This window comes from Zingiber officinale, chromosome 7A (assembly GCF_018446385.1).
Source record: "Zingiber officinale cultivar Zhangliang chromosome 7A, Zo_v1.1, whole genome shotgun sequence".
Lineage (NCBI taxonomy): Eukaryota > Viridiplantae > Streptophyta > Magnoliopsida > Zingiberales > Zingiberaceae > Zingiber > Zingiber officinale.
This window is the reverse complement of record NC_055998.1, coordinates 19,650,887-19,670,116: the sequence shown is the minus strand read 5'-3', so window position 1 is coordinate 19,670,116 and position 19,230 is coordinate 19,650,887. Positions and strand designations below refer to the sequence as shown.

Here is a 19,230-nt window from a genome sequence, read left to right as displayed (position 1 = left end):
CAAAATTCAATCTCCGGGCGCCCCAGGCTGGTCCGAGCGCCCCGGACTGCTCCGGGCGCTCCGGACAGTTCCGGGCACCCCGGACACTAAGTCAACTCCGGTTGACTTTTTTCGCCTCGGTCCGGGTCTTCAACTCCGGTTCCGCTCGGCTCGGTGATCTCTACCATCCGAAAAAGGGCTCAACCGAACCCAAGTTCCGATCTTCTCAATTGGGCTTCCCTCCGACTTCTCGTCCCTCAGAATCATCACGTGTTTCCTTCTCATCCGCCGGCGTACTCATCCACAGTCTTCGTTCCTCGGACGCACCGTGTATCGTCCTTCTCGGTAGCTGCGTCTCTTGCTCCCCGAGCAATCTTCTGCTCCGGCGTTCATCCCTTAGAACCATCGCACGCTTCCTTCTCGTCCGCCGGTGTACTCTTCCGCAGCACCTCGTCCCTCGGACTACCGTCCTTCTCGCTAGCTTCGTCTTCCGCTCGAGTACCTGTGCTCCTAAGCTCCTGCACACTTAGACATAAGGTTAGAAACACACAGGACGTAACTTAACTTGTTGATCACACCAAAACAACCTTGGGGTTCCAACATGTTCATCAGTCTGTTCCAAAGGATGTCTCTTCTTGCTAGCTTAGTTTCGGATGTTCCTTCGTGGAGCTCCAGGAACTTCTCCCAGAGTTCTTTGGCCGACGAGTAGCTTCCGATGCGGTTGACTTCTTGAGGCGGCAACACGCTCAGCAGGTGATATTCCGCACGGTTGTTCACTATGGAATCATTCTGCTCCTTCTTTGTCCAATGGCTCTCTTCTTTGTCTTCTCCATCTTGATCCGTCGGAGCTACAAACTCATACTTTATAATTAACCAAATTTCGAAATCAGTTTTTAGGAATACCTCCATATGACGCTTCTAGTGTGCTAAGTCCTCCTCGAATTTTGGTGGAACAATGCTCGGTCCGACCATCTTGTTGCTTCAATCGGCGGTTAGTCCTCCTGAAGCACCTTGCTCTGATACCACTTGTTGGTCCCTTTGGAGGCCGGCAAGAGGGGAGGGGTGAATTGCCCTACAAAAATAAACACAAACCTTTCTCGGATTTTCAACTTAATAACACACTTGTAATAAAAGAAACAGAGACTAAATAAAGAAATCAGACACGAGAGATTTACTTTGTTTGCAATCAGAGCATTGCTAATCCAAGATGAATACGGTGCACTATCTGACGATCTCTTTCGGGTGGAGTAGCCTCTTTACAGCGTTGAGAGTACAGACAGAAAAGTAAAGCACTAAGAAACTGATTACAAGTGAGATTAAAAATCTGTGCAGATCAGTGCTATATTTATAGCACTTTTCGGGGCACCCCGAAGGGTTCCGAGCGCCCTAGGGGGAATAAAACTTTATCCCCCAAGGATCAGTCAGCGTCGACATCATCGTGGATGAGTTTTGGGTTCCGGGCGCCCGGACCCTCAAAAGGTGCCCAAGGCGCCCGGAATGATTCCGGGCGCCCAGACCACTTAAGTCAACCTTGATGACTTTTTGTGGTCCGGTTCCTCTGCTCCGGTTTAGAACGTCTCGGTCCGGGTCTTCAACTCGACTTCACTAGCTTGGGTGATCTCGGCTATCCGGAATAGGGCTCACCCGAACCTAAGTTTAGGCCTTCTCCTTGAGCAGCCTTCCTTCCCAGTTTCTCGTCCCTCGAATGTCGCGTACGTTCTTCTCGTCCGCCGGTGTACTCTTCCGCGGTCACCGCGCCCCTCGGGCGCATCGAGCCCGTTGGCTCTCTCCCGTGCTGCCCTTCTCGCTAGTCGCGTCTTCCGCTCGACTTCCTGTGTTCTAAGCTCCTGTACGCTTAGACACAAGGGTTAGACAAAACAGGACCTAACTTAACTCGTTTGATCACATCAAAACACCTTGGAGTTCCAACAATAATAACTAGATCTATGGTAGAATCTGAGCTTGTACCACTTGAGGTTGAATGACTACAGAAATTCTTAGAAGATGTTCCTAGATGGCTGAAACTAGTGTCGATAATTTACATATATTGTGATAGTCAATTAGCAATTGGTTGGGCATAGAGTCATCTGTATAATGGTAAGTTTAGACATATACGTCATTGACATAATATCATTCGACAACTACTCTCAATAGGATCAGTTATCACCGTTGATTATGTGAAGTCAAAGGATAACCTAGCAGATTCGTTAACTAAAGGGTTAAATAGAGAATTAGTTGCAAGTTCATCTCAAGGGATGAGCTTGACGTCGATTAGAAATGTTGGTGTATAAGAAACTCAATCTATGCAGACTAGAAATCCCAAGAACTGGATTTAAAGGGACAACCTGTTGGTTTGTCCTAGGAAAACGTACTGGTTCCATTGTACAAAAATTTTTGTACAAGTGTCGAACCTTTCCTTAAATAACCTATTGTGTTCTTTAGAAGTTAAATTAGGAATCACAGACGGAACTTAACATCATTGATTCCAAATTTAACTTATCTGTTCTTAATGGTTTAGATTTGAATCGCAAGCGGAACTTGACACTATTGATTCAAATCCACCTATGTTATTAATTCCATTAAATATTAATTCCCAAAATTGGCTTCCAGAACTGCATGGCGAGGCACATGACCTTCTTGGATATGGGAGCAACCACCACCGCCTAGACAAAGCCTTTTAAGGAAAGCTAATATTTAATTTCCTTAAATAACTCTAGATTAACAAAAAATAACAATCGAATCACAAATTCGAAAAAGAAGAAAACACAAACTCGAAAAATAAATTCGATAAACTAGATCTAATTGCCTCTTGTATTTAGAATTCTTACAAAGAAAATAACTAGTATGATGCGGAAGAATACTACTAGTTATACCTTCTCTTTGTAAGCTAATGACCTCAAGATCTTCTGCTGTATTCCTCGCCTTGCCTTGGACGTCGTGTGGGCGACGAACCTCTAAGATGATCACCACCCAAAAGCTTCTTCCTCTTCTTCTAAAATCCGGCCACCACCACCACCAAGGAGAAGAGAGCAAAAGGGAAAAGAGAAGGGAGAGGGAGGGTCGGCCACTTGAGATTTTCCAAGCAAGAGAATAAGAATTTTGTCTCATGAAGTCTCCTCGCCCCTTCTTTTATATTAGTTGCCCAAGGCAAATAAGGGAAATTTTTTTACAAAAATTAAAATCTTCCTCTAGCTTTTCCTTTTCTTTCCTCTTGATTGAATCAATCACCAAAAATAAATTTGATGATTTTATAATTTAAACATGGCCGGCCACCTTGCTTGGGCACCAAGCAAGGGTGGTCGACCCCTATAAGAGGAAAGGAATTATTATTTTTTTAATAAAATTTTACAAGAAAAATTTTTATAAAATTTTACAAGCTCTCTTTCCTAAAGTAGGAGTTAAAAAAGGAAAGTTCTAAAAATTAAAACCATGTTTTAAAATTTAAAACTTCTCTTATAAAATTTCCTTTTTTTAACATAGTGATAGAAAATTTTCATTTTAAAACTTATCTTCCTTTTTTTCTTAAACCATGAGGATAGTTAAAAAAGAAAAGTTTTAAAACTTTTAAAACTCTCTATTAAAACATGTGACCTAATTCAAATAAGGAAAGTTTTAAAAATTAAAATCTCTCTTTTAAAACTTATAGTTTTCTACAAATAGAAGATTTTAAAAATTCAAAACAACCCTTCTATTTGAATTAATCTTGGACGGCCCCTACATGCTTGGTCACCAAGCAATAGGGTCGGCCCCTATAAAGAGGATGTGGTCGACCCAATGCTTGGTCAACGGCTAGTGCCCTGATCGGTCCACGGCCCCTACATGCTTGGTCACCAAGCAATAGGGTCGGCCCCTATAAAGAGGATGTGGTCGGCCCTTGCTTGGTCACCAAGCATTGGGTCGACCCCCTTCTTGGACACCAAGATGGACCTTTCTTTGGATGGACTTGAGGATTTAATGAGGCTACGACAGGGACCTAGAGGAGAAATTGGTTTTAGCCTTCTGATGAGCTTAGTATCCCGTGCTCACCCCGAACACACAACTCAAATTCATCGATAATAACTCATTCCACTAGAAAGTTATTATCGCACTACCGCACTAATCCCAAATTACATTATGGGCTCCTTCTTATCATGAGTGTGTTAGTCTCCCTGTGTTTAAGATAACAAATACCCACTAATTAAGTAAGTTACTGATAACTCACTTAATTAATATCTAGCTCCAAGAGTAGTACCACTCAACTTCATTGTCATGTCGGACTAAGTACACCTGCAGGGTTTAACATGGCAATCCTTATGAGCTCCTCTTGGGGACATTTTCAACCTAAATAACTAGGACACATATTCATTCTATAATCAACAACACACACTATAAGTAATATTATTTCCGAACTTATCGGACATATTGATTTATCGAGCTAAACCTCATCCTCTGATAAGTCAAAGAAATAAATATTAAATATATGTGCTTGTTATTATATTAGGATTAAGAGCACACACTTCCATAATAACTAAGGTCTAGTTCTTTTATTAAGTCAGTACAAAAAGAACTTACCTAAATGGTCCTACTCAATACACTTAGAGTATATCAGTGTAATTTATTAATCAAGATAAACTAATACTTAATTACACTACGACTATTCCGATGGTTTGTTCCTTTCCATCTTAGTCGTGAGCAACTATTTATAATTTATAAAGAACTGACAACATGATCTTCTAAGTGTGACACCACACTCCATGTTATCTACTATATAAATTAATTGAACGATTACATTTAACAAATAAATACAGATATTAACCAATGTGATTCTTTTATTTCAAAAAGTAAATGTTTACAAAAGCTAGGCTTTTAGTATACACTCTAACACAACCTAATTGCATCGATAAAATTGCTCATTGTGGGAGAACGACCCAATAGATCAGTGAAGGATGGAGGTTAAGCAAGCGACTTTTAGTAATTCAAAAATCACCTATGTGAGAAAAAAGTGGAGTCGCTTCAAAGAGAATTAGAGGCACAATTCTTAGAGCTTCTCACAAAAACAGACGTATTCATGGCCAAGAACGAACACAATCATGACAATTGAGATGTATCTTGGAGAGTCTTGGGTGAGATATATCAATACTTACACAAATGACAGAATAGTTAAAGGACATCGTGTCTACTGTAGTAAGCAAACAAATTTTCACAAGAAAACGTTCAAAGGGTAAAACCTATCTGTTCTATACTGGATTCAACTGTTGAATGATATCATATATCATATTTCCATTCATGTGGGGGATTGTTAGAAATGTGAATGGAAAAGGAGATGAAAAGGAATAAGGAGACTCCTTTGTGTATAAGTTTAGTCTCATATTGGAAGTTTATATATTATTGCACATGCATTGATGATGTGAAGAAATGCATAGAGAGATGCTCTCTCACACAAGTGGGTGCAAATCCAAGGCCCGGATTACACTGAACCAAGTTGACTCGTGTGTGAGAATGACTTGCACGTACCGTATGCCAGACCGGTCAGTGTAAAATTTGCCCAAATAAATGAGTTAACGTTTTCCCACCTGAATCTCATTTTGCTACCTGCTTAAGAGTGTAACAGAAATGAATATGAGTTAATGGTGATTCCGTAACCTCTCGGCAATAATAGCCTATCAGTAATAACAGATGACTATCATTAAACCCAATGTTAAATGACCATAACTCGGTCATTCATTACAGCTAGAGGTTAACGCTCCTATAAAATGAGGTCATGAGTAAGAACAGAAAGATAGAAGTGAAAATAATAGTAAAAGAATTCCTCCACCTTCGTTCCCTGATACTTTTCTCTCAGTCGTACATTCATTCTACTAAACTACTCGTGATAGCACTCAGATACATTCTTAGTTCGTTGTGATCCACCAATGCTTGGTGGCGATCACAGTTTGTTATTGTATCATGGGAAACATATGACCCGAGAGAACCTTGAAGCACAGCCAGAGGTGGGGTGAATCTGTTTCAAGGAAACTGCGTTGAATGCAGATATCGACATCTCGATTTTTGAGCAATCAGGAATCTTTCCTGACTCGATGATTCGGGTGACTTGTGTCTTGTCTCGGCTTCCTCTCCAGAACCACCTGGCACTCGATTGGCAACTTCTTCCCGATTCGGCGATCGACTCCTAACTCGGCCACGCATCGCATCGACTAGTGTCCCAACTCGGCACTCGGGAGCGCTCTGTTTTCGCTCGGCATCCACTCGGGAGAACTCATTTCAACTCGGCATCACTTGACAATCAGGTGACATTCCGACTCTGTGACTCGAACCGTCAAAAACTTGACAGTTCCAATCCTACTAATAGTTTGAGATTATCCGTTCAAGTCTCTCAACATATAAGATTAAGATCCTATAATTTCAAATGCAATAATTTTCTCTAACAATCTTCGGTAATAAGAATGTCTTACTGAATTAACCGAGTCGAATGATGGATCCGTTCGGTCTGAAACAGCAACGGATATGATTCTGTTGGCCCATCTTAATTTTGATCTCCATCTCAACATGTGCATTAATCTTTTCGATACACGTGGTGGAGGCCTTGAATACTCTCCATATCAGCCACCACGCATCTTCTCTCTCGCGTGCGTGCGTGCGTTCGTAGCCACTTGTCTATGTCTCCTCTCATGGCGAATGCGCGCGTGCGTGCGCCCCGCTCGCCATCACCCTCCCTAATCCCAGCAAAAGGCGCCCCTTCAAACTGGGGACATGTTTTCCGGAACTCGACATCGCATGTCGCGCGTCTATTTAAACGCTTCAGCATCAGGGAAGAGATTATCCACTCTCGCAATCCATACCACCTTACTTTGCCTTCGTTTCATGGAGCCGCCACGCCGTGGCCGGTTAGTTCAGGCATTTCGTCAAACAGGGGGGAGGCGACGCCGCCGCCATCCGTCGGAATTATCCAAAGGCTCCGCAGCGGGTCGTGATGAAGTCGCGTCGTCGGGCGCAGCGACGACGCACGATGGCAACTGTGACGACGACGACGCAGAGGTTGAGCTGCTGGAGGCGGAGAGCGCGCGAAAGAAGATTGAAGTGCTGGCTGCGATGGTGGGCATGGAAGGATCGAGCGGAGCAGGGGCAGTGTTGCGCGAGGTAGTGAAGGTTCTCAGAGAGTTGGAGAAGAAAGCAGAGCACGTCCAGTGGAGAAGCAGGGAATTAAAGAAGGATGATCAGGAAGAAGAAGAGTAGCTAGGAAGGAATTATAATGGAAATGCGTGTTGCATTCCTTTCTCTCTATATAAGTTTCACCGGATATGTGAAAATAAATTTCTTTAAAAACAATCTACCGAATTAAACTTTGAATCCAATTCGATCATAAAATACGAAGTTATGAATGCTCTCATATATTCATACAAAGTTCTTACTGAAACAAATATTAATTACTGACATTTGCATGATTTGGATATTTCTCTTAGCTCTCTAGCTCTCATAATACATGAGATAGGGATTGCATGCAATCGCGTGTATACTTTGAATACAGCATTAGAACCAAATTAGACAACTCAGCACAAAATTAACATCCATTATTGAGGATTATCATACGCTTAATTAATGACTTAGTTACAGTGAAAGTCTAAGCTCCAAGTCCAGCTCTTGTTCATTACTCGAGTCAGAAGCTTGAGTGTGAGTGAATGAATCCATTGATTGGCGTCTTTCATGCCTCGTCTTCTGTGCTGCATACTGCAGGCAGCAACGTAAACCCAGAAACTAATTAATCTTAAGTTTCTACAGTTAACTTAATATATAATGACTTAATTATAGGATCACAAGAGAGAGAGAGAGAGAGAGAGAGATCTGATAATTAAGAAAAGAAACTAAAACAACCTCCTGATAATTTCCGAAAAGTGGCAATGTAACAGTACTTGGAGGCTTGTAATATTGAAACGCAGTAGTACTGCTTAATCCTTGTGAGCTGGGATAAGTTACACATAAATCAAGAAAATTAGAAAATATTACGAGAACAGTTTCTAGAAAGAAAAGACTAGTCTAAAACACATTATTAATTATTACCTTGTTGAAGGATTAGGCCAGTAATCACCGTAATTGGAACCTCCAATTTCAGTATCCCCATATCCTCTCTAACCCATATTTGTAACAAGATTAGTAGTTTATTACATAAAATCATAAGATAAACTAGAAGAAGCTCATGAGAAATTAAATCTGTAATATGTTACACTTTAATAAGCATGTTGAAGTCGAATACTAGATAGACAGTATTGCCAATTTAACATACCATAGCATTAGGATGAAGTGCATACAATGAAGACCCTAAATTGGATGAAGACGATGGGGATGGCGATAACCGTAAACTTTCGACTCTCGACTGATCTTCCTGCACAACAAAAACCACGATTGATTAGATTTCATCATGGATCATTAAAAAGATATTACTGAACATGTACATCACAAGCTTAATTTGGATATATAATTAAGAAAGAGGAGAAGACCATGTTGAGATCGTTGTGGTAATTATTGGAGATATGCTCTTTCATTTGGTCTTCCAACCGCATCTTCTCCAACTGAGCCACCCCGAGTCCTCTCTGGGGCTGCTTCGGGGCCTTCTCGCTGCTGCTCTTCTTCCCTTTCCTCGAACCGGAGGATCTCGATCCGCTTCCCAATCTCAATCTCTGCAAGTATGATCGGCCCTCCATCGATCGATCTCGATCCTGGCCTCTCGTCTACCTTAATTGCAACAAGAAGAAGAAGAAGAGGAAGAAGTGATCGATGTATAAAGAAACATCTGATGAGTTGGCAACAGCCATTTAAAGGTCAAACTGCTCCTGCTGGTTCATATTTTTTTGTAGATTCGGGGAGATCTCATACGCTTTCCAAGTTATAGCTTGTTCAGCCCAAATGGTCGTATCTACTGCGCTTTAAGTATCGATCGATCATCTTGGTAATTAATTAATGGGTTTGATATGGTATATATATATATATTATAAGTATATATTATGTCACGTGGAGGAAGATTGCATGGTATATCTAGTTGGATGCTGCTGCTATCTGGATTTCGAATACAATACAGAATCTTCATGGTCTTCTAGATAAATAATACCGTATCATGTCTTGATTAATCTTCTTCAGATATATACGAGTAAGATCTACTTGATTACTCATATGTATATACTATAGTTTGTAGTAAGAGGATGTTTGGCTGAGCTTATAAGCTCTCGAAAACAGCTTAAAAGTTATTTTGGAGGTTATAAGCTCTTCAAATTTGTTTGGTAAATTTTTTTTCAAACAGTTTATAAGTTGTCAAAATAAGTTGTTTTGGAGTTCATAAGCTGTTTTTAAAAAAGTATGAAAGATCCTACTTTTTAAAAAAAGATCTTATTTTAATAATTTATTTTTCTAAAATATCCTTATATAATTTCATAAATCCTCATCTTATCCTTCATAAATTTTTATAAGCCTAATATCTTTTTATCTCCGCCGACTTTTCTTCCAACATTATGTCACCTTCTCCGCCAACGTCTCTTTCTAATTTTCTCTCCCCCAGTGCAGAAATTCGCCCAAAACCCTCTATTAATAAAAATCTCAAAACCCTCTATTAATAATATTATACCCATTTTGATAATTTTATTAATAAAAAGATCTTATAATACCAAACACATCAATATCTTTAAGTTGATTGTAATAAGTTCACTCAAACACTTTAACAACTTATTTTTAAAAGAAGACCTAACAACTTATAAACTCCTAAAATAACTTATAAGTTGTACGAACTTATAAACTGTTTTTAATAAGTTTAACTAAACACCCTCTAAATTTTTTTACTAAATATTACGACTGTACATGTGCAGTTGTTCAAAGGCACAAGAGACGCATGACAATATAAATATGTATAATTAATCTTTGAATTTAATGGTAGCAAAGTTGTTCTAGGAAGAAATATAATCTTTGACTCAAGACTAGCTCGATCGAGCATGTGATCATCCTATGTTAGTTATGTTATGGTTAAGAAAGGGCGCTAACTTAATTGAAATCTCAAACTAAGTTTCAATAAATGTGACACATGCATTTTTGTGTTTAATGAACCCCCATTATCAATAATTTGGACTTTGGATTTATTATAATTAACATCTAATCAAGTGATTATTATATAATGACCACTTTAGTCCTGTGGCCTGGCTTATCCCTTTGCCAACCTTAATCAAATAATTAATTACTAAAATAGAGATGATGATGGCCATGCAATACGTGTCAATTTCTAAGCCATAATTGACAAGATGATCTAGAATTTATCATTTGTAGTCTGCTCCAATATATTAATTAGTGTAATTCATGCATGCAAAATAATGAAGCATATAGTAAATTGGCATTTGAGGTGCACGATACAAATATTTAATGTATAATGCTTTAAAATTTAAATTCCTTTAAACAAAGGCAAAGTTGTTAATCAGAATATCAATTAAAATAAAGCAACATGGAGTTTTATATGCTCGAGAGGAAATAATTTAAAAGGGAGAAGATTTTGATGCGTAGGAAAGATGAGACATCAAATTGGGTGTGAATATATATCTATATAGATATATATATCAGAAATAATGTATTGATGGCAAAAAAAATAAAATAAAATAAAATTTGCTCTTTGTTTTACAATCAAGCTTCCAACGTTGTGCCTTCGCTCAGCATATCATGGACCAACAACTAATACAAATTAATTAATAATAGTCAAATTGTGTCTATTTTACATGGCATCACAAATCATAGTAAACACAAAGTTCGCCATTATTCAATAGCCAATGTGATTGGCGTCCTCCTTAATGAACAACAATTTGATGAGTGATGGTGACTTGAGAGACCTCCAAGAAAATTTGAACACAATATTTTTTCCACTTGACAAGAAGGGAATACTTGACCAATCATTCTTAATATATTTGAAACAAAATAATGAATCAGGTAATATTAAATCTGGATGACTAATTCAGTTCTATGAAAATTTTTCACCAGTTACCAGGATAAATCAAGAAATACTCGTGACGGGTGGCCCAAAAACCTAACATCTTATAATTGTACGCCTTATTTAGAAGGAAAAAAAAATACATTATAGCTTGTCTAAATGATAATTTAACATTCTTCCGTTGCATTTGTAGTCCCAGGGCCTAATCTTGATATATTTGATGTATAAGCGGTGGTTGGAGAAGGATTAGGTGCAATTTAATTAGTATAACACATTGCATTAATTGAAGGATTAATTAATTTGCAACAATGGAATGCAACAAAATCTGCCGACAAGGTTTGAATATGATCATGAATTCTTAGGATGATGACTTCATCGTAATTAATGGGTCACACAAATATATGATTTGATAACGATTTTGTGGTTAAGTATATGATTGAGAATTAGATTAGTATCAGTTCAAGAGGGCTCAATATAAGGCCGACAATTTGTATCTGAAGGCCCAATGGCCCATTAAGGGCGTCTTTCTTTTTCTTCACTCGAGAGCAGTGACGAAGCGGAGTTCGCCGGTTTTGTGATGCAGGAAACCATGCTTTCGTCGCGGCGATCTCCTACTCACCCTGAGGAGGACGGGCAGGAGGGTGGCGACGGAAGTTTTGACGACGAGTCCAAGACGAGGAAGAGCGCCTCCTTCGGCGCCAGGGCTTTCGTGCACGCCAGGTCTGCTCTCTCCGGCCAGTGCGCCACCGTCTCCATCTTCCTCTTCTTCCTCGTCTCCGTCGCCTCCTTACTATTCTCCCGCTCACGTCACGTGCTCTGCGTCTCGCCCTATGATCCATCTACTCGCGCTTTGCTCTTCGGAGCAGCCCTCGATGGCCTCGCCTCCGATTTCGGATCCCTCGGCGTGCCCTGGTGTAAGCTCACTTCATCCCTTTCGTCTTCATTCATCTTCTTAGAATCTCAGTTTCCTAGTTTTGGAACTTGCCCTCTTCTGGCTTCGCTCACATGGTAAGTAAATTTTTTAGGGATTTTCTGAGTCTTTGATTGGTTGAAGAAATTTTTAGAAGTTTCTCCAATTCATCCCGATCGGAATGGATTGGGATAATATGCTTTCTTAACGCTATGAATGGCTTATATTTTATTGCGAATCTTGATCCAATATCTACACTTGGTTTTCAATAGATCCTACCAAGTTTCAAGGTAGCGTTGAATGCGACATTATCATGATCCATTATGTTTCAATTTCCTCTGATGATATTGCATGGAATTGCCTCATAACTCTTGTACTTGGCAAAAGGCAGATCGAAACAAGGGAAAAGTGTGGAGTGGTCAAGAAAGGACTTGCTTAAAGGCTTGGAAGAGTTTGTGAAGATCTATGAGACTCGACCTATCAAGAACAACATGTACGGCATGGGCTTTGACCACAGCTTTGGGTTGTGGTTCATGGCACGGTGGCTTAAGCCAGATCTGATGATAGAAAGTGGTGCTTTCAAGGGCCACTCTACTTGGGTTCTGCGGCAGGCAATGCCAGAGACGTGGATAATATCACTATCGCCCCGCCACCCAGAGAAGTATCTGAAGAAGGGACCAGCATATGTTGATAAGAATTGCACTTACTTTGCCGGAAAGGAGTTTGTGGACTTTGGCAGTGTTGACTGGGGGAGCATTTTGATGAAGCGTGGGATTTCTGACCTTAGTCGGGTTCTTGTGTTCTTTGATGATCACCAGAATGAATTGAAAAGGTATAGGAATTTCTCTCTGATTCTCAAACTTAAAATAGTATGATACGTCTTTGATATTCAATGACACAATTTATTTTAGGCTATACAGCTTTATATTATGGGATATTTGTTCTTTTGTTTTCTGGTGCTTCAAAGTATTCTTGTGTGCCATTAATTTAGTTAGACCTGACGAGCACTGATAAATAGCTACTGATGTTTCTGATTGGAATTTGATGAAATTTTCTGACATTCTTAGTGTATTTCTTTGGCTAGTTTGTTAGCGTCTAGTTGTTCATTTTCATAATTTCTTGGACAGATTAAAACAGGCTCTAAATGCTGGTTTCCAACATCTTATTTTTGAGGATAACTACGATACTGGATCTGGAGATCATTATTCCTTAAGACATATATGCGACCAATACTATATTAGAGGTATGTCCAGTAGATCCTGCATTCTCTGTACTTGGTCAATGCCACTTTTGCATCTTTAATATCTCCTATACGTCACTAGCATGGATTAGTATTCTCTTTCTAGGGATCTTTTCAAGCAATGTCTTTGTTGGAATCTTATCTAATAACAATTTGCTTTAGTTACTCCTTTTTAGAGAATTCAAGCTCTTTCTCTGAATTTTAATTGTGCGTATAGTTTTTCTCCTTGCAATGATCATAACATACAAAGTGACCAGTGGTAAAAGTCAAACCGTGTTGTCTTTTGCTGTACTATACTAGTATCAATCAGATGCATCAAATGTTTGAGTGGTCAATGCTCCTCTTTTGCAGGCTGAGATGAAAAAGATGAGAATGGAATTTTAAGACTGGGTTTGTTAATCCATGTTTTTTTGCTTATGCTCGATTGCTAAATCACAAATCTGCATCCTAAAACTTGAATTGCTGTCAATTACAATTTCTCTTTTGTGAAATCTTGACGCCGTCCAATAGCTCATGGTCATCTGTGATGGTGTATCAATTGGCTGCACAAGTCAATGTGACTATTGTGCTGCAGTTTGTTCTTTTTTGCATCAAAGTTTAAATAACCTTGTATCTTTTCTTCATCGATGATTATCTCCATGTAGAAATATAAGCATTGCAGATAATCCACTTTGTTTAATTTAGGAGGTGGACATAGCTGCTTCATCGAGAGTGATGAAGCAAGGATCAGGATGAAAAGGAAAAGGTTCTGGGAGAAAGCTGTGGACAGAGATGAACTTTGTGGAAATGGTGAAGAATGGTGGGGTGTGCGGGGCTATATGCGAGACGATTTCAACCATAGCAACAGGGCAATCTCCTATGAAGAACATTTTCAAAACAGCAGGTTTGTGGAGTCGGTATTGGATGTTTACTGGGAACTCCCTCCGGTTGCTGGCCCTTCACTTACTCACCAAACTAGGTACGACCCTGCCCGTGCCTCTGATCCAATTATCGAAGATGGAAGGTTTGGCTTGTTCCAAAGGCTTGGCCTAGCAAAACTTGAAACTTCAGTTTTTAATGGATATACACAAATGGTATATGTTCAAGTGTCTGCCTCAGCCTCTTAAATCACATGCAGAGCTTTTAGAATCGCCTTCCTTTTCTCTGTGTTCTGCACAAGGAAATTGAACTAGTTTGTTCTGTTGTTTTTCATATTTCCTTCACGTTTCTCGACTGTTCTCTGTACATATTTTTTTCGTTTTATTTCAAGTTGAACTATGCAAGCTTGGCACATCATTAGTAAATCAAATTGATCCTCACGATTGGATTTGAAGGTATGAGCGTTATCAGTAACTTTAGTGAACTTGCATTGATGATTTTATCTGGGAAGTTGTTCGCAGGGCCAATTCGATAATTTTGTTCCAATCAAATTGAATCTACCATGCAAGAGAAACCATTCAACTTGATGAAAGCACACATCTAATACCAATGCATACGAGATGACAAGATAATACCTACTACAGCAACTACCAACACTGTCCACGAACTAGCAAGTCAACTAGAGGTTTCACTCCACTCTGGTAAATCACAAAATAAAGACGGAAGACTAAACAGATATCTTTCAGTTTCTGTGAGCCAGTTGCAACTAGTTTGGTCTGCATGTTTTGTTAGTTCCTGCTCTTGGATTTCTCCATGGCCCTTGGAGCTGCACCAAAATTTACATAGTTTGTTAGGACACAGGATACGAATTGTTGCGAATTCTATCAGGGGCAAGATCTGGTCAACCACAAGCTAACAGTAGGGCTTACCAGCTTAGATTATTATTGACAATTAAGTATACTTCAGAGATGTTGTAGGGCTAAAAAAACTAAGCTTGTATGTTATCAACCAACCGGAATTTGTTTGATAATTAATGATTGCTGATTAAGAAACAGAGGAGTAAATGGAAACACATACCAATACCAATTGCATCTGAACCTTTCATGATCCTCAACCTTCTGCATGAATCAGTAAACATGCTGCAACACCAACTACAAAGAATTAGTACTAGTTGAAGTAGAGAACAGTACCAATCCTGAATCCCATTGGAATATAAGACTGTCAAAATAAATCTAACTGTCAAAATAAATCGCAAAAAAAAGCAATAAATCAATTTGATGCAGTTTAGGCACAAAGGCAGGCCAGAAATGCATTGAATCTAAAACCATAGGAGCCTCTTCTCTTCTATTCTTATTTGACATTGGAATCAAATGACCGACAGTTTTTTCCACCTAACTGACTAGGGAAGATTCGCATAGAATAGATTTAGGAGATCAATTCATGGCTGGCACTTATCAGATCCTGCTAATATATTGTAGTTACAGATTAATTGCTCAAGACACTAATAAATAGAGAAATGAAAAGAACATTATCACATTTGTGTTTAATTTTCATTCTCAGTGCATCTTCAACAACATTAATGTTAATGAGCCGTGTTAATACCAAGAATTTTGAGTCAGCTAATTCTTATTAAATTTTCCATAGTGAATAAATAGACAACAGGTTTGAAATGTCGCTGTACCTCCATGGAACATCACCAACAAGCATCCAATCTCCATCCTTGTCCTCATAGGTAAGAACATATTCAGACCCTTCAAGGAGATCTATCACTCGACCCTCTGTTAGCATCTCTCTGTTGGTCATTTCATTTGATCCACACTGACCTAAGACACAAAATTCAGAGATAGAGAAACACAAAAAATTATTATATCAAAATAAAATTTGAAAAGAAGTATATCTTTTACAAATATATAATAAAATTAGTTTAAAATAGGAAAATCAAATAAAAACACGATCAGTGCAGTCAATTTTGTAGGATACTTTAGAAGGCATCTCCAATTTTGTACTGATCTATTAATTGAAAGAAAGAATACTTTAGAAGGCATCTCCAATTTTGTAGGATACATCTATCATGACTACGAACAAGAACCTATTATCGACAGTAAATAATACAGGCCAAGCGACAGCCAATAGATCGGAACAGGAGAAACATTTTGAAACACTGAGAGATTCCTAGCACCAACACTGAAACATTATGAACATTAATCAATTTACAATTAGAACAATATATGTTATATATATTCCCATAAGTTGATATTAAATGCCTTTTATTGTACCTTGGGCATCTTACTTCTACAAAATAGTAATAATAACTTATTTAACAAACATATTGATCTCCTATCCTAAACTTTCAAAACTCCTATAGCAATATCTTCCACAACCACACTTCTACATAACTTCATTTTCTTTAAAGCATTTAAACCTTGCCTGGCCAACTAATGTTAACAAAACTATGATTTCTAAATTTACCATAATTTTCCTTTCTCCAAAACTAAATTTTCTATAGAATGCTCATTGAATAACATAGTCTTAAATATAATTTAATGGAAAGATTAGATATATGTAGCCAGTCCCAACTAGTTAAGACTAGCATGGGTTATTATTGTTGTTGGTTTATGAAGCAGTTTGTAAAAATGAACTTTTCATTTTTCTTGATTACTTTATCATCAACAACCTTTTAATCTTTATCTTTTATGCATCTAATATTGTCTATGCCTTCACATTTTCCCTAAATAGGAATTAGAAGATAATATATTTTTCCCTAGTTTTAGTTTAAAGATTGTCAAAACAAAAAATTATCAAACAATTTAAACTTTTTCATACTTTTGACTTGCTAACCTTAATTAGTGCTACTTTGTATTTATTCACCTTATTTTATTTGACAATTTTTCAGAACATATCTTTCACCAGACTAATAGTCTTTTGTACTTCCTGATCACCTCGAACTTTCTCTAAATGTTACACTTAAACTTTGGACCTCACACAATTTGATTTATCGTTCAAGTAGAAGAACCACACACCTGAAATTTGAAACTCAGTTTTGGTGTCAGGATAAGATACCAAACACTCACAACATTCAATCTTCCCCCAATAATCACAAAGATATAGCATGTATACTCACCATAGATCAAGATAGCTTACCAATAGTAAAGCAAGTAAACATCTTCTCAAGAGCCAGTGAGAGTTCCTTATAGTTGGAATACATTTTGAGGTCAACTTTTCTGAGATATGGAGCTCCATCCATGCTGACCTTGACATAGAGGCATTCCACCCCTTGTTTCACTTCATCATCCTCCTTTTTCTTGGTCGGGTTTGCGACCATTGTGTTCTTTCTATAACTTCGGATCGGTGGCCATCCAACCACTTGTGCCCTGCCACATAACAAGTTCAGTTATCCCTGATGAAGTAGTAGCTTCTTGTTCATAACCATTCAGAGATGTGCCATCATGAATGAACACAAGACAAATGATAAACCAAAAATACAAAGTATTCAGCATCTAGCAAAAGAGACAAATGCACTAAATTTTAGCATGAAAAGGCACCACATTTAGACCACGAAACATAAAGTGTAAGATGTTTTCTATATCTCGAGAGTGTAAACTAGGCAATTACATTAAAAAATTACCCATTCTAAGTTCTAACCAAATAGAGGGTTAGGGAACCAAATAGAGGATTAGGGAATGTGAGAACTTAACAAGTTAAACAAAAGTCATTGTACAAGGAGCCTTGCAGATTAAAGAAGAGTCGGTTCAATACTTCAATGGATATCTTAAGAATTAAGAAAGTCATAGAGAAAATTATTTTACACCAAATGTTAGTCATAATTCAAACCCTAAACAAACTACTAAACCCAGCTATGGAAGATTCATTGGACTAAATGATATCAAAAAACAAATACTACGATCAAGGAACTGCAAAACACATCCTCTTTGTCCAAATGGAAGAAAATTCTTACTTTGGCGAAGGTGCTGTCTTTTCGGCACCACCGGCATCCTTCCCCGCGTTGGCCAGCCCGGAATGCTTTCCACCAGCGTTCTCCACCTTGGGGGAGAAGGAAGCCCCACCCTTCCCAGGCTCCAGTTCAGTTCCATTCACTGCAGGAAGCCCCCACTTTCCGGCCTCTTCGATAGTGTCCGAAAACCCCCTCTTGGCCCCGGAGACGAAGCCCTTGGGCGGCCACAGCCCGACCCCTGCTCCATCCGCCCTCTCCGGCGACTCCGAACCCGGGAGTCCAAGCCGGAGCTCAGTGTCCTTGAGATTGAGCGCCCCGGCCGCCGAGAACTTGTCAGGGCTCTCCGAGAGGCCTATGTAGTCGTGCTCCAGCAGCGGAGTCATCAAAGTACCCTCCTTTGCTCCCCCACTGTGATTCTGTGAGCAAAGCGCGACTCAATTAGACAAGGAGGAGGTATAACAAGAGTAGGAAGAGGAACAGAACCTGTTGCGATTTCAAGGCCAACGAGGACGCAGCTTAATACTCGTACGTACAGCAGCTCTCAAGACTCAAGAGCAAAGGGGAAGAAGAAAGTTCTTATTTTTTTGGGCGACCTGCTCTTTTACATCGCAATCATAAGCGAGCCCAGCACGGAGAGAGAGAGAAAGAGAGAGAGAGAGAGGAGAGAGAGAGAGTGCCATGGACATTTGAGATGAAATTTGCCGAGTTTTTAATGGGTGCGATGTTGGAAGACTTTGCCCATTGGGACCGTAAACAGCCGACAGCGGATTGAAAGTCCCCCGACAGCATCGCAGATAACTCTCCCTATTAAAATCCCTCTTTTCTTCGCCTCCAATCCTCCATGGCGACACTGCGCCTGTCTCCGCTCTCATCTTAATGCCCAACGATATGAGCCTGGAGGATCAATTGACCCTAGAAAACGTAAAAAAGATTCTCTCTCTCTCGTTGGAGCCACATTAAAATGTGTGTGAGAGAGCACTATGCCTGTAAAGCATCATTAGACTCGGGGAGACATCACATCAATGGTGGAAGACAACTTCTCTTCCAGGCCAAGACGGCATTAGTTGAGCTGCTCTCTGAGATCGACCATGTTATGTTGGCAACAATGATGACAGGAACCCAACGACAAGGACGAGGAAGGGCACACGTAGCCATTATTATAGGTGAGCAATTCAACACAGGAGAACACTTTAGCAATCACCGGCGTCGTGTTGTAGACCTGTGGCCGATGGGGTTGCGAAGGAAGGAGAGAGAAGCGGAGATGGCGACACGACCTGCGAGTTCTGAGCCCCACGCCTGCACCGTCTGCCATTATTGTGTTTCGGAACCATCGGACGGCTCGGCTCTCGCGAACGGGACCCGCA

At 39.4% G+C, this 19,230-nt stretch overlaps 2 protein-coding genes across 3 annotated transcripts; one reads left to right on the top strand and one right to left on the bottom strand.

The window, feature by feature from the left end:
* The first annotated feature begins 11,443 nt into the window (after positions 1 to 11,443).
* Positions 11,444 to 14,348, top strand: LOC122001105. Its single transcript, XM_042555686.1, has 4 exons — positions 11,444 to 11,820; positions 12,204 to 12,648; positions 12,944 to 13,059; positions 13,741 to 14,348. Exons 1-4 carry the CDS (start codon positions 11,484 to 11,486, stop codon positions 14,160 to 14,162), a joined length of 1,320 nt encoding a protein of 439 aa, XP_042411620.1. The 5' UTR covers positions 11,444 to 11,483; the 3' UTR covers positions 14,163 to 14,348.
* Positions 14,349 to 14,497: 149 nt separating this feature from the next.
* On the bottom strand, positions 14,498 to 18,817 carry LOC122001106 (auxin-responsive protein IAA17-like). Of its 2 annotated transcripts, none has more exons than XM_042555688.1 (6): positions 18,350 to 18,817; positions 17,870 to 18,274; positions 17,056 to 17,285; positions 15,596 to 15,737; positions 14,992 to 15,053; positions 14,498 to 14,740 (listed from the first exon to the last, which is right to left on the bottom strand). In XM_042555688.1, the coding sequence occupies exons 2-6, from the start codon at positions 18,247 to 18,249 to the stop codon at positions 14,703 to 14,705; spliced, it is 852 nt and encodes a 283-aa protein (XP_042411622.1). In that variant the 5' UTR covers positions 18,250 to 18,274; positions 18,350 to 18,817; the 3' UTR covers positions 14,498 to 14,702. The 2 variants fall into 2 exon arrangements, with proteins under 2 accessions (XP_042411622.1, XP_042411621.1); XM_042555687.1 differs by having other exon boundaries at positions 17,870 to 18,282; positions 18,350 to 18,813.
* Positions 18,818 to 19,230: the final 413 nt, after the last annotated feature.

Coding starts and splice junctions, on each gene's coding strand:
- LOC122001106 (XM_042555688.1), bottom strand. CDS start 18,249: ATGACTCCGCTGCTGGAGCACGACTACATAGGCCTCTCGGAGAGCCCT. Junction 15,738..17,055: donor GTTTACTTGCTTTACTATTG/GTAAGCTATCTT, acceptor TTTGTGTCTTAG/GTCAGTGTGGATCAAATGAA. Junction 15,054..15,595: donor GTTGGTGATGTTCCATGGAG/GTACAGCGACAT, acceptor TTGGTGTTGCAG/CATGTTTACTGATTCATGCA.
- LOC122001105 (XM_042555686.1), top strand. CDS start 11,484: ATGCAGGAAACCATGCTTTCGTCGCGGCGATCTCCTACTCACCCTGAG. Junction 11,821..12,203: donor ATCCCTCGGCGTGCCCTGGT/GTAAGCTCACTT, acceptor ACTTGGCAAAAG/GCAGATCGAAACAAGGGAAA. Junction 13,060..13,740: donor CGACCAATACTATATTAGAG/GTATGTCCAGTA, acceptor TGTTTAATTTAG/GAGGTGGACATAGCTGCTTC.